Source organism: Camelus bactrianus, chromosome 18 (assembly GCF_048773025.1).
Source record: "Camelus bactrianus isolate YW-2024 breed Bactrian camel chromosome 18, ASM4877302v1, whole genome shotgun sequence".
NCBI classification, from domain to species: Eukaryota; Metazoa; Chordata; class Mammalia; order Artiodactyla; family Camelidae; genus Camelus; species Camelus bactrianus.
The window spans coordinates 29292527-29312142 of NC_133556.1; the positions used below are offsets into that span (position 1 = coordinate 29292527).

Genomic DNA, 19616 nt, shown 5'->3' on the forward strand with positions numbered 1-19616 from the left:
AAAAGAAGAGGTAAAAGTGTCATTATATGCTGATGACATGTTACTATATATAGAAAACCCTAAAAGGTCCACACAAAAGCTACTAGAGCTGATTGAAGAATTCAGCAAGGTAGCAGGTTACAAAATTAACGTTCAAAAATCAGTTGCATTTCTTTACACTAACGATAAATCAACAGAAGAAGAAAGTAAAGAAACAATCCCCTTTAAAATAGCACCCAAAGTAACAAAATATCTGGGAATAAATCTAACCAAGGAGGTGAAAGAATTATACACAGAAAACTATAAACCATTGATGAAGGAAATTAAAGAAGACTTTAAAAAATGGAAAGATATTCCATGCTCTTGGATTGGAAGAATCAATATTGTTAAAATGGTCACACTGCCCAAGGCAATCTACAGATTTAATGCAATCCCTATCCAATTACCCAGGACATATTTCACAGAACTAGAAAAAAATCATAATAAAATTCATATGGAACCATCAAAGACCTAGAATTGCCAAAGCATTACTGAAGAGAAAGAAAGAGGCTGGAGGAATAACTCTCCCAGACTTCAGACAATACTATAGAGCTACAGTCATCAAGACAGCATGGTATTGGTACCAAAACAGACATATAGACCAATGGAACAGAATAGAGAGCCCAGAAATGAACCCACAAACTTTTGGTCAACTCATCTTTGACAAAGGAGGCAAGAATATACATTGGAATAAAGACAGTCTCTTCAGCAAATGGTGTTGGGAAAACTGGACAGCAGCATGTAAAACAATGAAGCTAGAACACTCCCTTACACCATATACAAAAATCAACTCAAAATGGATTAAAGACTTAAACATAAGACAAGATACAATAAACCTCCTAGAGGAAAACATAGGCAAAACATTATCTGACATACATTTAAAAAATTTTCTCCTAGAAGAAATAAAAGCAAGAATAAACAAATGGGACCTAATGAAACTTACAAGCTTCTGCACAGCAAAGGAAACCAGAAATAAAACAAGAAGAAAACCTACGGAATGGGAGAAAATTTTTGCAAGTGAAACCGACAAAGGCTTGATCTCCAGAATATATAAGCAGCTCATACGACTCAATAAGAAAAAAATAAACAACCCAATCCAAAAATGGGCAGAAGACCTAAACAAGCAATTCTCCAAGGAAGACATACAAATGATCAAAAAGCACATGAAAAAATGCTCAATATCACTAATTATCAGAGAAATGCAAATCAAAACTACAATGAGGTATCACCTCACACCAGTCAGAATGGCCGTCATTCAAAAATCCACAAATGACAAATGCTGGAGAGGCTGTGGAGAAAGGGGAACCCTCCTACACTGCTGGTGGGAATGCAGTTTGGTGCAGCTACTGTGGAAAACAGTGTGGAGATTCCTCAAAAGACTAGGAATAGACTTACCATATGACCCAGGAATCCCACTCCTGAGCTTGTATCCAGAAGGAAATCTACTTCAGGATGACACCTGCACCCCAATGTTCATAGCAGCACTATTTACAATAGCCAAAACATGGAAACAGCCTAAATGTCCATCAACAGGTGACTGGATAAAGAAGAAGTGGTATATTTATACAATGGAATACTACTCAGCCATAAAAACCGACAACATAATGCCATTTGCAGCAACATGGATGCTCCTGGAGAATGTCATTCTAAGTGAAGTAAGCCAGAAAGAGAAAGAAAAATACCATATGAGATCGCTCATGTGTGGAATCTAAAAAACAAAAACAAAAACAAACAAACAAAAACAAAGCGTAAGTACAGGACAGAAATAGACTCACAGACAGAGAATACAGACTTGTGGTTACCAGGGGGGTGGAGGGTGGGAAGGGATAGACTGGGATTTCAAAATTGTAGAATAAACTACACTGTATAGCACAGGGAAATATACACAAAATGTTATGATAACTCACAGAGAAAAAAATGTGACAATGAGTGTGTATATGTCCATGAATAAGTGAAAAATTGTGCTGAACACTGGAATTTGACACAACATTGTAAAATGATTATAAATCAATAAAAAATGTTAAAAAAAAAAAAAAAGAAACACTATTCAGCATTTTTTTGTGTGCCTATTAGCTTTGTATGTCTTCATTGGAGAATTGCTTATTTAAGCTCTTCTGCCCACTTTTGGATTGGGTTGTTTGTTTTTTTGTTATTAAGTTGTATGAGCTGTTTGCATATTCTGGAGATTAAAGCCTTGTCAGTTGCATCATTTGGAAATATTTTCTCCCATGTTGTAGGTTGTCTTTTTGTTTTATTTATAGTGTCCTTTGCTGTGCCAAAGCTTATATGTTTAACTAGGTCCCATTTGTTTAATTTTATTTCCATTGCCTGGGTAGACTGACCTAGATCATTGCTACCATTTATGTCAGAAAATGTTTTGCCTATGTTTTCTTCCAGGAGATTTATGGCGTCCTGTCTTATGTTTAAGTCTTTACGCCATTTTGAGTTTATTTTTGTGTATGGTGTGAGAGAGTGTTCTAACTTCACTGATTTACATGCAGCTGTCCAGCTTTCCCAGCACCACTTGTCAAAGAGACTGTCTTTTCTCCATTGTATAGTCTTGCCTCCTTTGTTGAAGATTGATTGATTGTAGGTGTGTGGGTTTATTTCTGGGCTCTCTGTTCTGTTCCACTGATCCATATGCCAGTACCACACTGACTGATTATTGTAGTTCTGTAGTATAAGAAATTCTGTTTTGTATTGAGAATAGTGCCTGTGACGAGTGCTTCGTCCAGTAATGTTGACCATCTGTAGTGTCACTGTGTAATAAACACAATCCTTTGCCATCCAGTTTGATAAGAAAATAATCCACACTCCACTGTGCCTTAAAAACATGACATTCAGAGTCCACTTTTCCTGTTTTGATATGATGGGTGTGCACTTATAGCAAAAAAAAAAGAATTGTGGTGCAACTATATGGTGGTGGCCCTGGAAACGCTGTTACAATGCACCACTGGGTTGTGTGTGCAGAGCAGCAACTCAAAGCACTGTCACAACTCTGCTGTCATAGCCTGAGCAAGGCTGCAACACAACGAGCAGGTGCGTGTGGCTGTGGTCCAATGAAACTGGACACTGGGATTGGAATTCCATAATATTTTCTTGTGTCATGTTTAAACTTTTTCCCCCAACCACTAAAAATGTATAAACTATTTTTAGCTCACTTTTTTTTTTTTAAGAGATGGGGTGGATTTGGCCTGTGGGCCGTAGTTTGCTAACCTCTGGTCTACCTCGGGGTTGTGAGGATCTACATATCTTGATATATGACACCCTTGTGATGTGTCTGGCTGACAGAGTGTTCGTTGTTGTGCCTTTCTTTCATGGTGCTGGTTTTCAACAGGTGTTTGGCGATCCTGATTGTATCGTCTTTGTGTCTGAGGTTTTCCCTCCATCTATGGATGTTGTTTTTCTATTTATCTCCATTTATTGTGGGAGAGGGGTTGGGTATCAGGTTATCCCATCAGAACACTTTCTGGGCAAAGGGGCACCGGCCTTCCTGCATCTAAGTGTCTGCCTGACACAAGAGCAGGTTTGGGGAATGAGCTGACCTGCTTGGCTCTTCCATGTTTAGGATTCTGATGAATCCCATTAACTGTCCAGGATTCTCCCAGTTTCCTCTCATCACCTGGGAAGGGCACTGTGCTGACTTTCACAGTACTCCTCTGTTTTTTAGGATGTGGCTTTCTCAGTCAATCCAGTCAAATCTCAGTTGCCTCGCTTTCAGGGATTCCTTATGGTTAATGCTCCATCTTCTTTTCTGCACTATTATGAGTTTAACTTTTGTTTAAGATAGTGCATTTTTCACTTACATACTTTACTTTTGGTTCTTTTTTATAGTTTCTATTTCTCCACTGAGATTTCCTATTCATTGGGAACATATTTTCCTTGATACCTTTGAGCACAGTTAAGAGTAGCCCCTTTAAAGCCTGTGCTATTTCCAAAAACTTAGTATTGAGAGTCAGTCTCTATCAGTTGTCGTTCCCTTTCAGTACGAGTTACATATTTCCATTTTTTCATTCATCTCATAGCTTTGGATTTATCTTGGAAATTCTGAATGATACATGTTGTAAAGGCTATGGATTTTGTTACGTTTCTCTGGAGAGTATTGGTTTTTGTTTTTGTTTTTTTAAAGCAGGCTATAAACTCTGGTGTGGGCAGCGGCTGAAACCTTGGTTCAGGTTGTTTAATCTTAGTTGGTCCGCTTGAAATTGGCCTGCATACATGTAGTTCATGCAGAGAGTTTGGTAGAGTTTGGATGCAGATTTGGGGACTCCCGTCTCTGGCTTTTTTCCTTCCGTGATTTCCTTCCTTTGAGGCCTTTGTGGTTTCTCCTTGTATGGTCATGGTGTGGGTGGTGTGGTCCGCTGGTTCCAGCTTCAGCAAGGTGGGGAGAGCCTGACAGAGAGAAGGAAGCTCTCTTGATAAGGATACTAGAGAAGGGATGGCTGCAGTAAGTATAAAATTATGTGCTTATAATAGGTTAGACAGGGACCAGGCTGATTGAAATTTAAATGTAGAAAGAAATATGATTATGTCCCTGGTTATTCCTATTGTTTTATGGGCTGGAGCCTTTGATTCATCTTTCTGTGGGTCCTGGTGTTCTCAGAATCCAGAGAGCTGCAGCTCTGGGGTATCCAGACCTGGCCCGAGATGTTTTGATGCATAGAATACACACATGCACAGGCACACATAAACACAGGCACAGAGCCACACTGAAGTGTGACCTTATTTGGTGCCCCCAAGAACATACAGCCAATAAGTACATGAAAAGATGCTTATCTTCACTAATAATCAAGGAAGTGCAAATTAAGGCCACACTGAAATATCTCTGCCTATCAGATTGGCAAAGATTTAAAAGACTGATAATGTACACAGTTGGTGAGGGCTGCAGGCATGCTTACACATCTGCCAGGAGTAGAAGTTGGTACATTTTTGGAGAGCTACTTGGCAGTATCTGTCAGTATTTTACAATGGTAAGCCCTAAACCCCACAAGTCCACCCCTGGCAGTTTTTTGTACGGCACTCACGTTGGTGATTAAAGAGCCATGCCTTCATTAAAAATAGCATAGATGCACCTAAGATGAATATAATGTTTAGGTCAGTTATATCTCAAAAAAATTCAAACAGTATCTGTAGGCAACAATCCAAATGTACATCAGTAAGATTATTAAATTATATTATTATTAAATCCTACATCAGTAGGATTATTAAAGTGGCGTGTACTACCAGTAAAGGCGTGAAGTAGGTTTTTATGCGCTGCCCTCGAACAATTTTGAAAGTAGCCGGAGGAACAAGGAGGCTGCAAAGCTCACAGCAAGGTGTGAGGCCGTCAAAAATGTGCGTGTGTTGAGCTCAGACCTTGTCTGGAGGGACTGGCTTCCTACAGGGGCTACCTCTGTGGTGAGATCAAAGGGGACTCCCATTTTTTATTTCCTTTTGTATTGTTTGTTTGCCTTTAACTGAGACTGCATAACTTTTATGTTTAACACCCTCTCCATCCCAGTGCTCACCGACAGCCTCAGCTGGCGGAAAGGGAGCCTACGCCTCTCGGAAAAGCCTAGAAGGTGAGACCCGCCACTCTGCTCCTGGGCAGGGTCCTCACCTCCTGGGGCTAGTTTCATGCATCTCAGAGGTGTTTCTTGAGAGGAACACAGTGGACACTCATCCGCCTATCAATGGGCGAATCACCAAAGTCCATGTCTGGCGACCTTCAGTTCATGGGGAATGAAAGGTGGGGTTTCTAATCAGTGGTGACAGTCGCCCGGCCTCACTTGGGACGGCTGCTCTGCTCTGCGCTCGTGGTTTCAGACGTGGGTGGCCTGTGTCAGCCTGCCGTGCGAGGCTCACGTCACCGGTGGTGCAGTTATCTCCTGAATCAGGCTGAAGGACTTCACTGCAAACTCAGGGGCGGCAGGTTGACGAGTCACATCCAGGTCCAGAGGGTCGGGGGCCAATCAGACTTGCTATGGGACCTAGCAGGTGCGTCTGGGAAGGTGAGTCTGTAATCTGGACTTAACCACTCAAGTCAGGGTGAACTTCGGGAGACAGAGGGGTGGGTAGCCTTCCATCCCTGGGCCCCTAGAAGAGCCTGTGGGTGACATGGCACTCGCAGGGCCCCTCTAGTTTTACTTCCTCTGGTGTCCTGGCCTTGGGCATGCCCCAGAGGCAGCAGGTTTGCAACACTGATTGTGTCATTTCCAGGCCTGTAGGGGTCGGGAGTGCCTCCGGGAAGGCTGAGGGGCCCTGAGTTTGTCAGGTAGTTCCTAATGCTAACCTCTACTGGGACCAGGGTGAGCGCGCGTTTCGGGGCCGGGCGGGCTGAGCTGTGACAGTGCACTGGCCTAGGGTTGCTAAGGCCCCTCCTATCCCCTATGCCTCTGGGGGGGGCTTTAGGGCAGAAGAGGAGCCAGGAGTCTGTGGATCCCCCCTTGGAGCTGTGGGCAGGGTAACAGGTGAGGGTAGGATTCCAGGAGGGTCAACTCAGCCAAGCAGAGGGAGGAGAGGAGAGGGTTTGGGCTCAAATAATGTTTCAGAGCCCCCTCCAGAGAAGGCATTAACGCCGTCTCAATGTGATGGCAGGTCTGTGGGCAGGTTCGGGATGGGGTGCTGGATGCAGGGGACGTGACATAGACCAGACAAGTTCTTGCCCTGGAGGAGCCTGATGCAGGAGGTGGCACAGCACTGAGCTTCCCTGCCAGGCACTCTCCCTGGCAGAGGAGGCCACTCGGCAGGTTCGGGAGCAGGGGCATCATTTCCCTCCACTTAACCCCCAGGCCACCTAGGAGAGCAGTGTCAGTGTCCTGACTCCAGCCCTTGCCCGACGCCACTATCCGTGTCCTGGCTCCTGTCAGCTGGCTGGGGTGTCCAGACAGACTGGGGGACTCAGGGGGTCTTCATGAAGGTGCATGATGCAGAAGGCAGCTAGCTGGGCAGAGGGGACAGTGTGAGAGCTCACCCTGAGGCCCCCTGTCCCCCTCTGCACTCCTCTGACATCCGTCCTTAGCCCTCTTTCTCCCTCTGCCCTGGGCCCCTCTCCGTCTCTGCCTTGTCCTGAGGCCCCCTGGGGCTCAGCCCTTTCTTCTCCCCTCAGTCTAGCCTGGCGTCCTGCAGATGCAGGTGACCCTCCTGCTCAGTGCTCCCAGGACGCAGGTGAAAGTGCTCCTTGGTGCTGCCTCTCTCTTCTGCTCTCTCTGTACCTTATCTGCACTCAACCTCCGCTGGCCTTCCAGCCTTGACCTCTCCTGCTCCCTGCCCCACCCCCGGTCTGCACCACCTGGGAAGCGCTTTCTGCCCACAGGGCCAGGGGTTGCCCACGGGCGCCCGAGTGGTCCACTGCAGGAGGTGGCACCCGCTCCCACTTCCAACCATGTTTCTTGGCACAGTCCCCATCTCCCCCAGGTTCCAGCTGCTTCTGGGGAACCAGGGTCTGAATTTCTTCCTCCCCTCCCAGCAGAGAGGGTAGTGCTCGATGAGTGTCTATTTAAATAGCAGCCTCTCTGCTGTCCACCTCTGTTGGGTGGGTAGGGAGAATAGCGGGGGTACCACTCCCTCACCTTTACAAACTATAAAGTAGACTCTGTGTGGAGGGGCACAGAGAGTGGATGCAGTAATTGGCATGAGGCCGATTCGGGGGCTCTGCTGTAGTGCGCAGGGAGCCCGGGACAGAGGCCTGCTCGGGCAGGCGCTATGCCTGGCAGCAGGTATGAGCGCGGAGGGGTGGGGGGTGAGGGGCTAAGTCTGTCTGGAGACCTCACCCTGGGTCCGGCAGTGTCTGTGGGTCCCAAGGCAGGGGTCAGGCTACAAGGCAGCCCACGACTTTATGGTGGGCCAGGAAAGCTATGAGGCCCAGTGGTCACCTGGGCCAGACCTGGACCCAGAGGCTAGGGAGGAGATGTGGTTGTGAGAAGGGACCAGAGTGGCAATGTGCTGAAGGCCTCGTCCTCAGGCCTGGTGGGAAAGGATCGGTGCTGAGTGGGGATGTCAGCTGCGCTCCCCAGCAGAACTGGAGGTGTGAGGGGGCTGTTCTGACCTGGGGGCCAGAGGCTGGGTCCCGTCCTCCTGCTCGCACAGCCATCCTGTGATCTGGTTGTGTCTGAGCTGTGATGAGGCCTCCCTGTGACATCTGAGTGCCTCTGCCAGAACCAGGGGGTGTGCAGCTGGGGCTGTCTGCTCCACCTGGCCCAGTGTCTGTTGTCCAGGATGAGTTGGTCTTGCCTCAGTAATGTCCCTCCTCCTGCTCGCGGAGCCCTGAGGAGAGAGACCAATGCCCTGGGGAGGTGGTAGCTCACAGGCTTATGTGGGAGTTGGTGGGATGTGTGCCCAGAACAGAGGTGACAGCTGCCAATTATGCCAAGTCTCTGGTCTCTCTGAGCCTCGGCTTCCTCATCTGTAGGAGAGTGGGGGCCCCTCCCTGCCCCGCTCGCTAGGTTGAGATGGAAGTGTTCTCTACAGAGGAAGAGCAGGGACCGACCCCTAGATGGCCATGTTGCCACATGGCCCTGCCCATGTGTGGGTCTGGGCCTGCTCCTCCATGCCTCTGAGGTGTCCCGTGTGGGTCCTGTCCTCCCCATGCCTGCTCCTGGGGCCACCCCACTCCACGCTCGTGAGCCATCTGCCTATGTGTCGAGTCAGCCTCTGTCTGTGCTGGCCCCGTCCTGCACAGAGGCAGGGTCCCTCCAGCACTGGGGCAGTGACCATGCACTGTGCCGCCTGGGTCTGCTCTTAGCCGGGAAGTGGCTGCTGCATCCGAGCTTCCCCCAGATCCTGGTACCCTCTCTAATGCTGCCCTCACACCCCCGGAGTGAGCTGTTACCAGGCTGCCCTTCTCCATCCAGTAACTGCCATGGAGGGTAAACTCGCCGCAGCTTCATTCTAGGGAAGGATGAGGTCTTCCTGCCTGTTGATCTTAATGGAGTCCATCTTTGGGTACCCAGCCAGGCTTCTGGGAGCGGGGCTGGGGTTGGAGTTGTGTCTACCACCTGGGGAGTGTGTGCGGGCTCCTTGAGGACTTACGTGCTGTGGTCTGTGCACGTCTGTTGCTCTTTTGCTTCCTTATCACCCATCAGGCTTGCATAACCGGGCTGGCCCTGCTTCCTGCTGAGGAGCTATCGGTGCACCATCTGGAGCTGCTAATGGGTGATAGGACGTCAGCAGCCTCCTCACACTCAGGCGCTTCCTAACCACCCCACCCTCCACCCCAACCCCGTCTCCAGCTAACCTCTGGCTCCCCCAGGGACCTTGGGGCTGGTACTCCTGCACTAAGAGCCTTGCAGGGCACCTTGGGACAGGGGTGTGACAGTTGCATGGACTGTTGCATGGACACCCCACTGCCCCCCTCCTCCACGTCCCTGAGGCGGAACACTGGGATAGGTCTTTGCTTAAGGAGACAAGAGGGAGAGAGGACACGAGAAGGTAGCTGTGTGGCCCTGGTAGCGCCCTTGTCTGTGAACAGGGGCAGTCTCTCCACCTCCCCCAGCTGTTGTGGGGATTCAGGTGCATAATGCGCATGGCACAGTCGGCACAGGTATGGCACCAGAGCCCGACAGATCGTGCCCGTGGCTCATTGTTGCTGGTGAACCTGTTCCTTCAACCCTGCCTCCCCTGCAGGGTGTGGTCAGGACCCAGGGACGGGGATGGGATCTGGGCTTGCAGGGGGCAAAGTTGGACACATGGCTGATTCAGAGCCCAGAAACCTCAGGAGACCTAAATTTGAGGGCCCCCGAGTCTGAGCTTCAGTTTCTCATCGGTGCAGCTTGGACACTGGCGCCCAACCCCCTTCACGGGACAGGGTGAGGGTGTAGGTGGTGACCCACTCAGAGCACCTGCTCGGGTGCAATTCTTGCAGAAAGTGTCTCATGGGGAGGGTCGCATGGGGGGCACTCCTCACACAGAGCCCTTCAGCCCAGCCCCTTACAGATTGGACCCTCGAGAGCAAGGCCCTGATGCAAGACATGGGCACCTGGCTGCTGATCTGCACCTGCATCTGTGCCTGGGTCGGCCCGGGAGGCTCTGTCCCAGGGGAAGGAGGAGGTGAGGGCTGGAGCTGTGTCTGTGAGGCCTGTGGGCGGAGAGCTGGGGGGCAGGGCTGTCCTCTGTCAAACCCCCTGAGGAATGAATGATCTGAGCTGCACTGGGGCCTGTCTTCCTGAGGTCGGCTGGGACTTCAGCCCACCCCATCCTACGGGTCAGAGCCCATCTCCGTCCAGGTCTCCCAGCCCTGCCCTGGATAAACTCCCCTGGGCTCGTTCTCTGGGGACCACCCTGTCAGAGGATGTTAGCTGCCAGGCTCTCCCCTCCCCCAGCCCTGACCTGAAGCATCCACTGTGGATTCCCTGCATCACTGTTCCCAGGGCTGGGGGCTGGAACTTTCACCTGTCACTCCAACAACATCCTCAGGATTGACTGCCGCTGGTCCACCCCAGAGCTGGGCCAGGCTGCCGAGCCCTGGCTCCTCTTCACCAGGTGAGGTGGGAGGGCAGGGATGAGGGGAGGGTCCCGGTGATGGAAGCAGCAGCAGGGGCCAGGCTGGTTCAGTGGCCCCTTGGTGCCAACACATGCCCTTTCCAGCAACCACGCGCCAGGCAGCAAGCACAGGTGTGTCTTCCGGGGCAGTGTGTGCACCGTGCTGCTGCCCCCTGAGGAGGTGCTCGTGCCTTCTGACAACTTCAACATCACTTTCCACCGTCACTTCTCTGGGAAGGAGCAGGTCAGCGTGGTGGACCCACAGTACCTGCCCCGGAGACATGGTGAGGCCTGGGGTGGGGTGCCTTGGCTGCCAACATCCTGGCTACATGAGTCTGCAGCCCACGCTGCCCATGGCCCAGTGAATGCTCTTGGCTCCAGGGCCAGGAGCAGGGTAGGCCCCTAGGAGGGGAGGGCCCACAGGTTGCTAGAGGGGTAGGGTTTTGGAGGAGGATGAAGGTGCAGGGCTTTGAGTTGGCAGGGGCTGCAGTTTGAGTCACTTGAAATGTACTTTGGTCATAGCAAGAAGGACTTCAGTAAGACATTAGGAAAAACTTCCAGCAGCGGCTTATGAAAGAAAGGGAAGGCGAGATTTGAAACTCCCCTTGTCTGGCTGCCGGGGCTGGAGGAGAGTCATTGCTGTCGTGTACCCCCTGGGTCTTCTCAGGACCAGTCTCCCAGCGAGGCCCCTGTTCTGAGAGGGCCTGGACCACGCCTCTTCCTGCCCCTCCCCCTGGGAATCTCTCAGATCCCTGGTCCTGGGCGTGCTGACTGACACACCCTCACGTGGCTTCATTCCGTTCCAGTGAAGCTGGATCCTCCCTCTGACTTGCAGAGCAATGTCAGCTCTGACCACTGTGTGCTGACTTGGAGCATCAGTCCTGCCTTGGAGCCGCTGACCTCGCTCCTTAGCTACGAGCTGGCCTTCAAGAGGCAGGAAGAGGCCTGGGAGGTAACGCTTGGTCCTGCTACCCTGGGGGCCTCTCTCTCCCGGGAGCAGTGGCCCAGGGCCGCTCTTCATGCCACCTAGGGTGATGTCAACTTGGAACTATGAGGAGGGAAGGTGACCAGAGCCAAGGAGATGTGAGTGCAAGCGTGGCGAGTGTGACTGTGCACGTGTGTGTGCACACGGGTGTGTCTGTGCACGAGTGTGCCTGCGTGTGCGTTAATGTATGTGTGAGCGTTCCCAGGGTGTGCCTCCATGATGAGTGTATGCGTGTAGAGTGTGGTGAGCGTGTTTGTGCGTGCTCAGTGTGAGTGTGCATGCGGCTTGATGAATATAAGCGTGTGCCTGTGGGCGTGTGTAAGTATGCCCACACACATGGGTGTACCTGTTCTCGAGGGCTGACGGACCCAGTCTCACCCTCGGCATCTCCTAATTGTCCTCAACCCCATAGCGGGCTCAGCACAAGGGTCACATTGTCGGGGTGACCCGGCTTGACCTGGAAGCCGTCGAGTTGGACCCTGGTTCCACCTATGAGGCCAGGCTGCGTGTCCAGATGGCCACCGCGGAGGGCGAGGTGGTGGAGGAAGAGCGTTATGAGGGCCAGTGGAGCGAATGGAGCCAGCCCGTGTGCTTCCCCTCTCCCCAGAGACGAGGTGGGCACTTCCGCGCTGCTGCCCTTTGGGGGTCCAGGTTGGCCCTCCCTCCCCTGCTGGTCCTGCCCTTTCACCCTCCCGGAACCCCTCCCTGAGACAGTCATGACCCAGAGATGCCCTGAGGCGTGCAGAGAGGAATCGCCTGCCACACCTTCCCAGGAGCCTGCTGCTGGTGGCTGTTGCTGGGAGCAAGTGCAGCCCGGGGGCTGTCCGCCAGGCCTGGTGCTTCTGTCTCTGGAGCCTGGATGTGGCCTCGTTTCCTTAGTGGGAGCTGGGCTGACCTGGTGCCCTAGGTACTAGGAAGGCTCACTGACCTTGCAGATGGGAAGGGCGAGGCCCTGGGCGCATGGTTCACCCAAGGTGCTTTAGCAAGCGACACAAACCTTCAAGGCCTGTCATACACCACTCGTACGGGTGCCTTTGCCTCACGGGTTTGGAGGAACACAGCCCCGGGCTGTTCCTGCTCACAGGTCCCCCGACCCCAGCTTTGGGGCAGCCTGACAGCACCCTTGTTGCTGTGTGCATCTTCCTCCTGCTGACCAGCCTGACCTACCTGCTCTTCAAGCTGTCACCCAGGTCGGTAGCGGGGGGTGTATGTGGGAGGATGTGCCTGGGCATGAATGTGTTATCGTATGTGTCAGTGTGTGTCAGTGTGAGTGCGTGTGAGTGTGTGTGGTAGGCAGGGCACAGAGGGCCAAACCCACAACCCCTCCCCGCACAGTCCTGGATGGGGTTGGGTAGTCAAGCCTCTGCCCTGGACGTGGGGAGTTCCCAAGTTGCCAGGTGCGTGTGGGGGGCAGCGTGGCCCAAGAGAGCCCTGGACCCAAGGCACTGGGGCCAAGTCGCCTGAGGTTCTTGTCTCTGTAGGCCTCTGACTGTCCTCTCTTGGCCTCAGGATGAAGACAGCCTTGTACCGGGACGTGCCCTCCCCGGGGCCGTTCTTCCAGCCTCTCTACAATGTGCACAACGGGAACTTCCAGGTTTGTGACCCCCTGGCAGGGCAGGGGCTGGGGGCGGGGCAGGGGTTGCCCGGATCTCTGGCCTGCCCAGGATGTGGGCTTTCGGTGAGGGCTGGGGTCCTTTGTCAGTGCTTTGGGCGTTTTTGGTATATATGGTGGGTCTAAACTTATACGCTGTGACTCAGATGGGAAAAAAAACAGCTTTATTCTCAATTGCTGACTTCTTTTTGTTCTCATGTCTCTAATCCCATTTTTTGTTTTTGTTTGGTTTTTACTTTTTAATTTTATTTTTTATTGAATTATAGTTGATTTACAATGTTAGTTTCAGGTATACAGCAAAGTGATTCAGTTATTTTTATATATATATATATATATATATGTGTGTATATATATATATGTGTGTGTGTGTATATATATATATATATTCAGATTTTTCCATTATAGCCCATTATAAGAAGTTGAATATAGTTCCCTGTGCTATACAATAAGTCCTTGTTGTTTATCTGTTTTATATATGGACAGTGTGTATCTGTTAATCCCAAAGTGCTAACTTATCCTCCCCTTCTCTTCCCCTTTGGTAACCATAGTTTGTTTTCTATGTCTGTGAGTCTTTTTCTGGTTTGTAAATAAAATTTGTACCTTTTTTTAGATTACACATACAACTAATAGCATATAATATCTGTCTTCCTCTGGCTGACTTACTTCACTTAGTATGATCATCTCTAGGTCCATCCATGTTGCTGCAAGTGGCATTATTTCATTCTGTTTAAGGCTGAGTAATATTCCATTGTATATGATATACCAAATCTTCTTTTCTTGCCTTTTTAAAAACTTTATTCATTTATGTATTTATTTTACAGTATCATTTTTTAAATTGAAATATAGTCGATGTACAACAGTATATGTTACAGGTATACAATACAGTGATTCACAATTTTTAAAGGTTGTACTCCATTTATAGTTGTTATAAAATGGCTCTGTTCCCCATGGTGTACAGCACATCCTTGTAGCTTATTTTATACCTGACGGTTTGTGCCTCTTACTCCTCCGCCTCCACCTTGCCCCTCCCTGCCTCCATCTCCCCGCTGGTGAACACTAGTTCCTTCTCTACATCTGTGAGTCTGCTTCTTTTCTGTTATATTCACTAGTTTGTTTTTTTTTTTTTTTGTAGATTCCACATGTGATATCTTACAGTATTTGTCTTTCGATCTGACTAATTTCACTCAACATAATGCCCTCCGTGCACACCAGAAACTAATACATTTTAAATCAACTGTACTTCAGTTAAAAAGCAAGCAAACAAACAAACGACCCATTTAAAATATGGGCAGAAGAACTGCTCTAATCCCATTGTTGATGGGGAAATAATGTGCAGGTTCTCGTGATGTCACCTCTGCCTCTTCTGGTTTGCCGCAGCCTTTTGAGGCAAACGGTCAGTTCACGGTGCCAACCTGGGGGCCCATCTGCAACAGCCATGCATCTGGTCCCTTATTCTCCGAAGGCGCCTGTGTCTGGTGGCCGTGGGGAGGGCCTCTTGTGCCTGTGCTCTTATGCCCGGGGCCCTCCCTGGTCCCTGGGCTACTCTGGTGGCCACTGTGGAGCACTCGGCCCCTCCTGGCATTGTGACCAGTGAGCTGACTCTACGTGTCCCCATCGTAGTGCCCTGGGGGCTCTCACAGGCCCCGGGCAAGCTGAGAGCAACCCACGGGCGGGTCAGACCCTCCCTGCTGGCCTGTGGTTCCTGCTCCAGAGGCAGGAGGTGGCTGAGGAGAAGCTCTAGTGGGTGGTCTCCGGTTCCCACCCTCTCGGGTCCCTCCCTTTGGGCAAAGCCCAGGAGGCAGAGCTTCCCGGGGTCCACAGACCCGCTCTTCCCAGGCTCTCCCCTCCTGGCCCTGCATGGCTTCCTTCCGCCTGGCCCTTTTCTCTCGTAACAGGGAGTCTGGTTTTCAAGATTGTCATCCAGACATAGAATTTGAAGCTTAAAGCTGAGCGCTTTGTCCAGGCTGTGTGGGGTAAAGGTTCTGATGGCCTGGACTGGTCATCTGCCCCCAGCCCCTTCTCTGTAGAAACATGGTACCTGCCAGGGGTGATTTAGATGTCTCAGGTGGCGTTCTGGAGCCACAAGGGGGCTCTCCAGGAGGCAGGGCTGTGATGGAAATTGTGGTCTGTGGTGCACTCGGTGCGGGCTCCCTGTCCCTCCTAGGGAGCAGTTTCCTTTTGGGGGGGTCCCTTGTGGCCCTACAGAGGGGTTCAGGTCTGCCGGCCTTGGATCTTAAGTGCCAGCCCCAACAGCATCTCCTGTCGTGTGTGGTGTGTGTGTCAGTGGGGGACAGGGCGAGGTGCCCAGTCTCTGACGCTGCTGGGAGGGCCTGGAGTGGCAATCAGCCCTCGGTCCCTGTCGCCCGGGTTCAGGCCGCCGTGGGCACCGGGCCCTGCGCTGGGGGAGTGGTGAGGGGCTTGAAGGGAATCGGGGTCCTGTACTGAGGCTGCACTGGTAGGTGGCGGGGAGTGGCGAAGACCAAATGTTTCAGGCAGAGGCACTGCTTGGCCTCTGGGTGTGGATGGCGGGATGTCGGGATGTCAGGAGAGCTTCCTGGAGAAGTGGGGGAGGCTGCTCCCATGATGAGCCCTGAACATGCTGCCTGAGGCCTTCCCTCCTCTCCATGCTCTGTTCTAGACCTGGATAGGGGCCCAGAGAGCCAGTCTACAGCCGAGCCAGGACCACGCTGGGGCCCCACGAGGAGCCTTGGAGTCCGGTGTCCGGGAGGCCATTGCTTTGCTCACCTATGACCCAGCGGATGCCTGGCAGTCAGGGGGCCTGGAAGAGGAGGAGGAGGCCAGCACCGGCCTCCCAGCAGATGTGCTGCCAGCAGGGCGTATGGAGTGGGGAGGGCAGCCGCCCGCCTACCTGCCGCAGGAGGACTGGGTCCCTGCAAGCCCTACCAGGCCAGCTCTCCCACGGCCCGAGGACAGTAGCAGCGACTACTGTGCCCTGGGCTGCTACGGTGGTGGCTACCCCTTGGCCTTCACAGGAAGCACACAGAGCTCGGAGCCTAGCCTGGCCTGGGCCTGTGGGCTTTCCTGTGACCAGCAGAGCCTGGATGCCTGGCCAGGAGGCAGCTGTGTGGGCATTAGTCACAATCAGAGGCAGGATGCTGGTGAACAGGCCACATGAGGCCCTCCTCCCCTTGGCAGACAGTCCCCACAGCGCTGCAGCAGGAACACGGACTGAAGTCGCTGGAGCTGACCCTGGACTGGCACTGGACCTCTGGTCGGGGGCCACCTACACAGTGGTCACACATCCGGTCTGGATGGAGGAAGGAGGGCTCTCCCCTCTCTGCCTCTCCGCGCGTGGGGCTCTGCTCTCAGCATCCTGCCAACCAGGCCCCCTGCCTACCACTTCCCTCCTTATTTCCTGGCTTAACCCCAGGCCCCTCTGAGAAGACGGGGGTCTGCCCCACAGCCTGTTCTTCCATTCCCTCCTTAAAGGGCCAGCCTGGGCCAGTGGACACAGGTGGCATGCTGTGACCAGACCAAGTGTCATCTCTCTGTGTCTTCCTGAGGTACCTCCCCTACTGAAATGTTCCAGATTAATGGCTAGGGGAGGGCCTTGGAGGACATGTTGTGGGGGGGACAGTGTCTGGCTATTCCTGGGTTTTCTCGGCTCCAGGAATAGCAGGAGGGGAGGCCCCCTGCTCCTCCTTGTCCTCATCCTCCCGTGGGTCCCAGGAGGCTGAGAGCTGTGGCCAGAGCTCCCAGTCAGAGGCAGAAGTGACCACACAGCAGTGGCCTTGTTCAGTGAAGGGCCCTGCCGCCACCCCGCACCCCATGGTCTGGATAGAAGGGGGACAGAGCAGAGGGCGCCTGTATCTGTCTCCTATGGCGGCCGTAACATCGTAACCACAAACTAGCTGGCTGAGAACAATACAAATTTGTTGCCTCCGCACTGCTCCAGTCCTGACAAGGCGGGTGTGTGTGTGTGTGTGTGTGTGTGTATGTGTGTCTGAATCCCTTCTTTTTATAGCAACATAATCATAGTAGATGGGGGCTGACCTGATGACTTACTTTATCTTGACTTGATCATCTGCAAAGACCCTGTTTCCATGTAAGGTCATTTTCACACGGACTAGAGGTTAAGACCTCAGCATATGAATTTCTGGGGAGCACAGTTCAACTCAACAGTGTCCCTGCCTCTGCCAGCCCTTCTGGCTAGCCCAAGGGACTGTGGCCCCTCCCGGGGCAACCCCATCACTCTTGCTGAGGGCCCCAGGCAGAAGGTCCTCTCCCTCTGGCTGCCGGACTTGAGTCTGGTATGGGGGTCACTGCCCAGTGAGGGCTGGCATGAGTTTGTTCTGGGGTTGGACGTGATGACACTTGAAGACAGGATGCAATGGAGGCCTCTCTCTCTCTGGGTGCTGAGCCAGAGAGGGTACCTCTTTGGAGGGGCTCCAGGGTCCCCTGTGGCCTGGGCAGAATGGGACTTGCAGCCCCAGGCCCCCAAAGGCAATGGTCTCTTCTGGCTCAAACAGGCATCCCCTCCCCTCTGTGTGGCTGCGGAGCCCTGAGGTTTGGTGGGGAGCCTCAGCAGAGCCGGGTCCTGGTCAGCAAGGACGAGCAGGACCCAGAATGTATCTTTAGTACCCAGAGAGTGGGGGGGTGTGGACGGAAGTGAGGCACAGGCATCCTCAGCTCTCACCAAGTGTAAAAATACTAAGCGTGCGTCCACTTCCTGGAGCCGCACCTGGAAGCCCCCGGCTGGTGTATTTATAACAGCATCTGTCTCCTACCTCTTCACGTGGGGCCTGCGTCCCCTGTGGGATCAGACAGCTGGGACACCTCTTCTGTGTGGCCAGGGACCCTGTTCACTTGATTCACACACTTTGTCCTGGGGGCATCTGAGTGTGAAGCCACTTACAGGCTGTGTGACTGTGGGTGACCATGCTGCCCCTCAGTACGCGGGACCCCCTCAAGTGTCTGTGAGTTCATCTAGGCCAGAAGCCTGCACACCGCGCTGCTCGGAAGACACTAATTTCCCCCTACTCAGATGGGGCAACCCTTGGAAACCGTGTGCTGAGATCTGGTTTAAGGCAGAGCAAGGTTCGAAAGATCCTGTGAGTCCTGGTGAAGGGGTTGCTCATTGCTGGGCATCTAGGAAGAAGTCAGAGAGAAGGGGGCCTGGGGGTCGACTTAGGGAGCTACTGGTGGCGAGGAATGGAGTGGACAGTGTGGCTGGAGCCCACGTGTCTAAATTGTGGCTGGCCAGGCCCCAGGCAGCGGCTGGCTGGTGGGAGGCCTTAGGGCCAGGGTGAGGGAGGGTGAGGGAAGGGAACTCACCCCAGTCAGGGCATGCTTTCTTTTTCTTTGGTTTTCAATGAGGTCAGATTCACATAATACAAAATTAACTATATCTGAATTGTATGATTTGGTGACATTTAGTACGTGAATGACATTTGAAACCAGCACCTCTGTCTAGTTCCAAGACATCCTCATTCTCCAGAAGGAGACCCTGCCCCTCCCACCCTCCCTCTGACCTCGGCGACCACTGGCTGCTTTCTGTCTCTGGATTTACCACTTGTGGACGTTTGATAGAAGTGGAATCACACAGTACGTGGCCTTCCATGTTCATTTTTTTTCTCTTAACGTAGTGTTTTTGAGGCTCATCCACATTGTAGTGTCAGTACCTCAGTTCTTTTTTGTGGCTGAATTATTACGCCAGTGTGTGGATGGACTACGTTTTGTTTATCCATTCATCTTGAGGTGGATGTTTGGGTTATTTCCACCTTTTCACTCGTTTTTTTTTTTAACATTTTTATTGATTTATAATCATTTTACAATGTTGTGTCAAATTCCAGTGTAGAGCACAAATTTTCAGTTATACACGAACATATATATATTCATTATCAGTTTTTTCTCTGTGAGCTACCATAAGATCTTGTGTATGTTTCCCTGTGCTATACAGTATAATCTTGTTTATCTATTCTACAATTTTGAAATCCCAGTCTATCCCTTCCCATCCCCCGCCCACTTGGCAACCACAAGTTTGTATTCTATGTCTATGAGTCTATTTCTGTTTTGTATTTATGCTTTTTTTTTTTTTAAGATTCCACATATGCGCGATCTCATATGGTATTTTTTTTTTCTCTTTCTGGCTTACTTCACTTAGAATGATTCTCCAGGAGCATCCACGTTGCTGCAAATCCTTTTCACTCTTGAGAACAGTGCTGCTCTGAACATTCCTGTAAAACTTTTTGTTTGAATATCTGTTTTCAGTTCTTTTGTGTATATTCCTAGGGGTGGCCTTTCTAGGTTATAAGTTAATTCTATGTTTATCTTTTTGAGGATCTGTCAAACTGTCTTCCACAGTGGCTGCAAAATTTCACATTTCCATCAGTAATATACTAGGGTTCCAATTTCTCCCTATCTTTGCCAACTTATTACGTCCATTTTTTTGATAACAGCTATTCTAACAGATGTGAAATGACCCCTCCCTGTGATTTTGATCTGCAGGTCCCTGACGGCTAGTAATATTGTGTGATCTGTGTATCTTCTTTGGAGAAAAAGTCTGCTCAAGTCCTTTGTCCA

At 51.4% G+C, this 19616-nt stretch overlaps 1 protein-coding gene across 1 annotated transcript; it reads left to right on the forward strand.

Annotated features, from left to right (window-relative positions):
- Positions 1 to 9230: 9230 nt before the first annotated feature.
- On the forward strand, positions 9231 to 19246 carry IL9R (interleukin 9 receptor). Its single transcript, XM_074346722.1, has 8 exons — positions 9231 to 10044; positions 10365 to 10476; positions 10582 to 10760; positions 11283 to 11428; positions 11874 to 12075; positions 12546 to 12651; positions 12971 to 13055; positions 15712 to 19246. The coding sequence occupies exons 1-8, from the start codon at positions 9870 to 9872 to the stop codon at positions 16207 to 16209; spliced, it is 1503 nt and encodes a 500-aa protein (XP_074202823.1). The 5' UTR covers positions 9231 to 9869; the 3' UTR covers positions 16210 to 19246.
- The last annotated feature ends 370 nt before the right edge of the window (positions 19247 to 19616 follow it).

Bases quoted from the DNA above. Each gene is read 5' to 3' on its own strand.
- IL9R (XM_074346722.1), top strand. From the start codon at position 9,870: ATGGGGAGGGTCGCATGGGGGGCACTCCTCACACAGAGCCCTTCAGCC. The intron at 10,045-10,364 runs GTGAGGGCTGGA...CACTGTTCCCAG, and splicing joins TGTCCCAGGGGAAGGAGGAG to GGCTGGGGGCTGGAACTTTC. The intron at 11,429-11,873 runs GTAACGCTTGGT...TCAACCCCATAG, and splicing joins GGCAGGAAGAGGCCTGGGAG to CGGGCTCAGCACAAGGGTCA.